The 8,891-nt window shown below is 38.2% G+C and overlaps 1 protein-coding gene across 1 annotated transcript in view; it reads left to right on the forward strand.

The window, feature by feature from the left end:
* The first annotated feature begins 457 nt into the window (after window positions 1-457).
* LOC311291223 (uncharacterized protein) overlaps window positions 458-8,891 on the forward strand; it is a 51,104-nt gene continuing 42,670 nt past the window's right edge. The window contains exon 1 of the mRNA XM_084410145.1: window positions 458-667. Coding sequence (XP_084266271.1) covers window positions 553-667 — 115 coding nt within the window. The 5' untranslated portion in view covers window positions 458-552. The remainder of the gene's footprint in view (window positions 668-8,891) is intronic.

Raw genomic sequence — 8,891 nt, forward strand, 5'->3', positions numbered from 1 at the left:
ATGGCGACTCCTGAGGGTCAGAGACGAAACTATTCCTGTCAAACAATGTTAAACTCAAGAGATACTGATCCAGGAACAGGTCTAGAGTGTCAGTCATCTCAATCATCTACTTAGGGAATCGTCAAATTTTAAAATACTTACAGTGTGCACTGAAATGTTTACTCCCTAAAAAATCCCACAATGCAGCATGAAAATCAGGGAGCATTTATTCTCTCTGTTCCCTTAATGGAATTTTTTAAGTGTTAGTGAGACATAAAAACTCAATACACTGTATGACACATGATTTTTTTTTTGTTGTTGTTGTTGTTGTTGTTGTTGTTCAATTATATTTTAGCATAAATATAAATAATCTGATCGGCAGCTGACTGAGACGCAACCTTTAACGGTCAGATCACGTGACGCCCGATGCCATTTATTAAGTGCACCTGCAAACTTTCACGACATAAAAGTAACTATTAGTAACATCAATTAATATAAAAACACAACAAAAAAAGGTACCCATGTGAGGGCACATGTAATGCTGCGCCACTTAACGGCCTAAATAATGTTCACATGATGTCACGGCAGCTCTTTCAGCTGTTCTCGTTAACCGTGATGAACACGCATTATTTAATGACGCCGAGGGAGAGTTTAAGCCACAGGCAGTCGAAGAATGAGCTACAAATAGGTAGGACTGTACTTTATTTACATGTGTGTGGTGTTAGAAAATTATCTTGATTTTGCGCGCCAAAACTTTGCGAGGCGCCATTGTGGGAAAATAACTGTCCTCAGAAATTAAAATAGAGCAAAACTATTCTCATAACCTCAGAATATGTGAGAGTTTTAGTCTGGAAAGTGTGTAGACGATGCTAACTAAAGCCCAAATCAGAAATCAGGCTTTTGTAAATAATAATAACATAAAAAGTCGAAATGACATGGTCCTACTAATGTTTATGAGAGGAAAAATCTAAATAGTTGTAATTTCACTTTTGTTTATTTCATAATTACTTGTATGTCATAACTTCGACTTTTTATGTCGTAATTGACCGATTCTCCATCATTCTCAGAACTTCTGGCATTAACATTAAAAAGTTTGGAAATTTAGCCTTTACTGAAAACAATCAGTAAATCGGAAGAAAGAACATTGGGGTAAGGGGCTTTTTATGTTCACTTGATGGATGTTGGACCTAGTTATGAGTTTCTTAAAGATATCTTTTATTAATACGCCTATCTGTATTTCTGTTATTGACTGCTAGAACTGTAAGAAATGACAAATGTCCTGTGGTTTTCATGTCGAGCGACTCAGTCCAACCTCAAGGTGGCGCTCGTGCACAGAGAGAGAGAGAGAGACACAGAGAGAGAGGGAGAGAGAGAGAGACACAGAGAGAGAGAGACACATGATGTTCAATCTGATTTTTGTATGAAGTTGTTCAGCTGTAGTTTTTGATATTGATTGTAGTTTTCTCTTGTAACAGCATCACTCCGGCCTCGTCCTGTTAGATTCGTTGGAAATTTTAAACTCCCCTTTTTTACCGTATTTAACTCTTAAATATATAGAAACCTCTTTTCTTGGTTTAAGTTCCTAAACCTTCTCTGTGACTTCACGCATTGGGTTTGTGCATGTTTTCTATAATGTGTTGTGATCATAGACTGTAAAGAAAATCATGACTACAATACAACCTTGTTTCATTTTAATTAAAAGTTAGGCCTACATTTAGGAGAAATCCCATGTAAATGCATGTGAACTTTGTGTATGTTAAAGTTTAGCACTTTACCACAAAAACAAGGTCAACATTGGACATTGAGTATGGGGCTTTAAACTTTAAGATAAAGGTTTACTTTATATCTTCAGTGGTATTTTATTTTTATTTTTTTCAATATGGCTTTTATTTTAGATTCATGTTTAGTTGTGTGTGTGTGTGTGTGTGTGTGTGTGTGTGTGTGTGTGTGTGTGTGTGTGTGTGTGTGTGTGTGTGTGTGTGTGTGTGTGTGTGTGTGTGTGTGTGTGTGTGTGTGTGTGTGTGTGTGTGTGTGTGTGTGTGTGTGTGTGTGTGTGTGTGTGTGTGTGTGTGTGTGTGTGTGTGTGTGTGTGTGTGTGTGTGTGTGTGTGTGTGTGTGTGTGTGTGTGTGTGTGTGTGTGTGTTTTCTTTTTCTATTTCAGTTTCATGAACTTCATGACCACAGATTGTGAAACCCTATAAAGGAACCATACCAGTAAATCCATATGACTCCATGATCGGTCAGCTTTGTGCAAGGAACACAATCTTGACTTTAACTTTTGTCCTCCAGTGACGCTCGAGAAACTTCAGTGCCAAAGGCATTTCCATGTCAAACCTGTGACTGGATTCATGAAGCGTTTTCAAAACAAACAAACAAAAAAATTCTTCTTTTATTGCATTTTCTAGTTTAAAGTTAAAGAGTACTTTTGTATTCCTTAAAGGCAAGGCAAGTTTATTTATATAGCACATTTCATACACTATGGCAATTCAAAGTGCTTTACATAGAAAATAAGCACAAAATAAAAGCAAGGGAAATTAAAACGGTTATAAAAGGATTGAATTAGAGTCAAATGAATTAAAGTAGTAAAAAGATGATACATAGAATAAACTTCTCATCTGGCAAAGCCGGTGTATCTTATTTTGCGTCTTTCAGTTTCCCCAGTGAAGTGGTTTATGTTTCTCTCTTACCCGATTCTCAGAGCCATTCGAGTTCAGTTCAGAGTCAAACGAAGAATACAGTCAGGCGCACGTACAATGTTTTTATATAAGTACTTTTTTAGAAGATAAAACTGAAGAATTCAAATTCTTGAAAAGATTATTCTTAACTATCGTAAATCACTATTTAGTTAGTATAATAACTTATCTTAAAGTCCCCCTGTAGTCAATCGTTTTATCCCTTAAAACTCTACAAAATTACATATAAAAAAATTCTTCATGCTTTTAAATATCTTGAATGTAACTCGACACCCTCGCCTCATTTAGTATGCGTGGTTCTATGAATATGCAAATGAGCCCCGCCTCCACTCACTCACTCAGCTCAGAGATCCACTGGTTGACGATCACACGTTGATCTGATTGGTTACAAGGTAGTTTGTGACGTCAGAAACACCAGCGATTTCAAAGCGTGTGTTTGAGACTGTCTTTGGTTCACTGCAGTTTTAAGGGGGAAATACTCAGCAATGGTGTCGACTTATAAACTTACACATGCTTTGTCTTAAAGCAGATTAAACACACCACATAGACACATAAACTACATTAAAAGCTGGATTTACACCACAGGGCGACTTTAAAGCGGGGCTCAGTAACTTCGGGATTTCTACGCTGTATTCTCGCTTTTTGCTGGCAGGTTTCTCTCTAGAGCTCCCCCACAGCTTCGGAATAGATATTTGACAACACTGCTGTAAAAACTCGTTGGCTATTCTCAGACACCAGAGGCTAGCAGATCAACGACATCAAAGCAGATGGGACATTCTTTAAAACATCTTCTTCATTCAGGTTCGGACAGCGTGAGGGAGCGCAATAATGACAGCATTTTAGCAGATTTCTTTTGGCCGTAAAGCAGTTGTTTACATCGCGAGACCTGATATCACGCGAGACTTCCTGACGCGGCGGCCGGCGGCCCCAAAGTTGCAAGTGCGTATTTTCCGCTCACGGGCACCAGGGGGGTGCGAAACGACCACCATTCAACCCGAAATAAGTAATATAACCATTCCAATGACTCCGAAGCTGTTCAGTTAAGGTAAAAAAGTTACTTAGTTCACCTTTAACTCTTGTGCTGTGCTGAGAATCCTTCTCCTACTTTGGTGTTCCTGTCTGCACAAACCGAAACACATGCAAAAGTGATCTTGAAACTAGAAGTGATGATGTGCTCGTCAGAACAGCGAATCTGGAGAGTCTGGAGGAATAATCCATTATTTATCGGCTTTAATATATCGCCAGATTTTCTTATTGGGCCGATAACATTAAAAATGTACATATATCGACCGATACCGATATAGTGACACATATATATATCGTGCACAACACAACTTCAACATTAATTAGGTAAAAAAAGAGATTGTATCCTACTAGCAGTCAACTAATCAGTGATACACACACACACACACACACAAATTCAAATGAGCTTTATTGGCATGACTTGTACAATATTGCCAAAGCATTGGTCATTACATAGGCAATGAACAAATAATCAATAACATTAATCAGTAAACAAATGCATGAATACATTTATAAAATAAAATAAAAAGAAGAAAAGAAAAGAAAGAAGTCAGTATCAAATGTAAAAGAAATTAAAAAAAAAATTACTAAAATATCAAACAATCAAAATAATAATTATTTGAAAATTTGTACAATTATTTATCCATCTGAGGTTCCACTGGTTGTCCTCATTTCATGGCATGAGGAGACATATTTTGCAGCAATTACTTCACATTTGGGCATTTCTCCCAGTACATATGGGAGTTTCTGTGTGTCTGATTTGGATTCGAATTCAGGGTATATTTGGGAAATGTGTTTTTGTCTTAGTGTATTATATTTGGGCTCTGTCTCCACCTGTCCCCTGTCACACTGGGAGCAGAGTCTCTCCTCTTGTGGGAGCCAGCTCTGTCTGTGGCGACCCTTCTCTATGTCCGAGCCCTTCTCTATGGCCAGGCTGTGTTCACTCAGTCTGTATGTTGACTCAGTCTACACACTCACTCACTCACTCTCTCTCTCTCTCTCTCGCTCTCTCTCTCTCTCTCACACACTCACTCACGCACACACACACACTCCTCTCTCACACACACACAAACTCACACACTTTTTATTTTGTAAAAAATTACAGTGAAACAACTGTCAGCTGGCATTACTTTCAGTAAATGTTTTGTGTGTCTGCGGTCAAATTGAAAAAAAAAACCGCAGCATTTAAAAAAAAAGGAAACACATTGAGACACGAGTTCTCAGGAAACCCATCAGATGTTGCATCACTGTAAGAGTTCAGTGTGTATAGACCAGCATCACTGAAGCAGAGAGATTCAGATGTTTAGTCACATCCTGTGTGTTCATGTGTCAGTTACACCATAACCAGCTGGTTAAAGTTGGCCGAAAAATAACGTCAGATAAATTAATAAATAGATTCAAATCAAATCATTCTCATCAAATTCAATAATAATCATCATTCATCAAATGAAAACTTGAATATCACCCCCTGACCCCACATTCACAAACACGCTTCCCGAAGTTATGTTCTCAGTCACGGTTGTAATGATGTGGAGGACACAGACGAATCCATTTGCAGCTTTATTAGAATATTTAACAGGCAGGGTAAATCAGGGGCAGACAGAACAACGGAGGTAATCACAAAGCAGAAGTCGAGAACAGGCCAGGGTCGAGGCAGGCGGCAGGAATCACAGTCCAAAGAACAATCCGGGTCGAGACAGGCAGCAGAACAATCAGAGGTCGATATAACAGTCCAAGGTCAGAGATAGTTCAGCAAACACGGGGAAACCGCTCAGAAATTGTACCCCGGGGCAATGCAATACTTCGCAATGAACTTGAGAGTGAACAGGGTTTATATGGGTGAGTGTGGATGAGCTGCAGGTGTTTGTGTAATTAGTCCCAGGTAAGTGGCATGATGGGATATTGAGTTTGTGATGGTTAATATTCTGGTGAAAGTGGCCTACAGTGGTGAAGAGGAGGTGAAGTGGAAGCCTGCTCTGTAACAACGGTTCTCCTTTCTGAACGAGTGCATCCGGTTCACGCCAGCGATTACTAATGCGTTAATGCCAGAGAATGTCTAATATGGCGAGAAGTTTCACTCTCACTACACTTCCGGCATCTGAACTGGTTGCAGTTCCACTCTGATTCCATATGAGGGCGCTCACAGGACGAGTGCAGAATGAATGGAGGTCTATGGCGCTATACCCCTCAAAATCCACTTTTCTCAGGATATATTTTTTTGTCTAGTAATTTGATGTTGTATTCGAAAGGAGATGCAAAGAAATTACACATTGCTGGGTGTTAGATTTTTTAGAGTCACTTATTTGCTTTAAAAAAGTCTTTCAAAATGTCAATGACGTCAGAATGCTGACGTCATTAGCAGAATGCTAGCGTGTTATGGGCAACAACAACTCAACCTGTAAGAAATCGAAACGACATAAGTACTCATTCATTCAACTTTCGACCTATAACCCATGTTGAACTTGCAAAATCTACAATCACATCTGAGATTTCTCAACGGCAATCGGGTGAAAGAGACAAATTTAGCTGTCTAGCCCCATTGACTCCCATTCATTTTGCACTCATGGCGATCGCCCCCAGTGGAACTCTGGTGGTACTACAACCAAAATTCGGAACAATAGGGCTTAATAGGGAGTGGACAGGCTCTCCGTAGACGGGCTCTGGTTAATGCACTCACGGTGTTTGAGGTTCGATATTCGCCGGACATTTGTTTTCCCTTGTAATATATTTTATTATTTATTATTATATTATATTAATGCTTTGACGCGTTTCCACAGCGCACGATGCCGGGGGGCTGCCAACTCTCACGCAATTGACACTTTTCACACGCTCTTACGCCACACATCCATTTTCTCACGCACAGAAAAATTGCGGAGCAAAGAGGTACTTTTAATATTAAACTAATTCTCAGCTCTTAGGACAAATTCCGTCAATTTTTATTATGAAATTCAGATAAAAATACGTTTGGCGCTTGTAAATGTGATGTGACAGATCGCAGAGCGCCTCAGTTCAAGTGCACGTGAACCGATCATCTGTTACTTTTTAATTTAAAGATGCAGTACAACTTACCGAAAGTATACATAATATCGACCAATTATTGTTTTTCAACCACTGAAAGAGGTCAATATATAACAGCAGGAGAACAATTATGACACATAACGTTACATTTACCTCAGGAAAGCCATTTAATGACCATAGCATGTTAATTGAATAGAAAAAATAGCTTGAGAGAAGATTTTGCTGAGCACTATATTTACATATTTATTATATTTTTACTTATGCCATTAAATAATTGTTATTATAACAAAAACTGCATTATATTTTATTTCTTATTTTTAACCTTTAATAATACCAGCAGATTGGGCCCTCTATGTTTACAGCATTAGGTGAGATTATTTTTTTAAATAAAATTTAAAATAAACATGTATCCAAATTAGTCAATATTGAATCAAAATCGGAATCAAATCACAAGAATGGAATTGAAATCTTGAAATTTTTGTCAAGCAATAATAAAAACTGTATCCTACCAGTCACTGTACAATGTAAACATTGTAACATGTTGTCACTAAACTTCATAAAATTCTATTTAGTTACCAAATGTTGTGACAATCACAATTACACTTATTGTGATGCAATATTTGTTGCATCACAATATGCAACCTCAGTCAACGTTCAGCTTTAGGAGGGGAAGAAATAGGGCAGGTTACGGAGACTAATCAGTGATGCGCACACACACACACACACACACACCCGAACCCCCCTAACTACCTCACATTTGAGTCAGTTTTGGACTTCGCATTTTTATGTTTAAAATTACATTGTGAAAAACAAGGTTGTGTTCCATATTGCGGTGTGATACTTGGTGCCACAGTGACACTCTTGTCCCAAAAAATATTGCTATACTTCGACACTCAATATGCAGTCCCACGGTGAGTCATTTCCCCGTCGCACCTACACAAAATTTGAGGGTTCCCCCACCTGCCACTTTAACCACTGACCATAACGAGAGGAATGTTTGAGCATTCACAAGTCTTTATTCAGAGGCGTTTCACAGAAGCACTAATCATCATCACCATCATCATCATCATCATCATCATCACCACATGTGGAGACATTCATTCCAGTGGGAGTTCCGTGACCTTTGAGTCTGGGTGTGTTTGACCTTCAGCTCCTCATCAATGCTCATGTGAAGTGACTCTGGTTTACAGGTTTCTCCAGTTATCAGGAACATTTCAAATGAGGAAGTTCCCAGAAATATAAATATTTATCAGGAAGTATACAAGAGAGAAAAAATAGACATTTGTGGGACATATGTACATGGTTCTATACAGTATCTATAAACCAGGTTAATCACATCACAGTGGTTATTAATCCATTCATATCTTTCACTCAAAATAAATATGTCTTTCAGTCGCATCACTCCATACAAACACGGTCGAGACGTCACAGTATGATCGCGGGACACACTGAACACCTGACTCTGGACAAACACTGAATAAATAAAGTATTTAAACACTTTACAATCAAAACATCTAATCCAGTGATGAAAAAGACACGTGACACTAGTTGTGTGTCAATCCTAAACACTTCTTTACAAAAACCGAGAGTTGAATTGATATTTCATAATGTATGACATTTAGACGTTAGGAAATAATAAAAACTTTAAGGTGCTGTCGATCTCTGACTGATCCAATCAGATCCTCTTTATAGTTTTATCCATCATTAATTCATTCATTCATTATCATCATCGTAAATGATAAATTGTTAGTCTTAAGACAATAAATAACAACGCTACACATGGAGTCAAACGTTCAGACACATGACTGTTGATAAACTGAATGATCAAAACATGATACTCGTGAAAACTCTAATATTGAGCTTCTTTGTCTAGATCTGAAAAGCTCAGTTATTTTTATTAATTTAATTTTAGTAACTTGTTTAGATAAAAAGGGGTTTTAAGATCAAGAGGAACACAAATTGAGTGTCTGAATGTTTGACTGGTAGATCACATGACTGAAACGCTGCTGATCATAAACACAACAACAATAATCTCTCCACATCCTGTAAAAACTGATGTGGAATCATAAGATCCGAGCGGATCCTCTCCCACACCAACCTCGTGTGTTCCCATACTCTCATGACTAGGACTGGGTATTCACACACATTTCACAATTCGATTAGATTTCGATTCAATAT

Source organism: Rutilus rutilus (assembly GCF_951802725.1).
Source record: "Rutilus rutilus genome assembly, chromosome: 5".
In the NCBI taxonomy this organism is placed as follows: Eukaryota; Metazoa; Chordata; class Actinopteri; order Cypriniformes; family Leuciscidae; genus Rutilus; species Rutilus rutilus.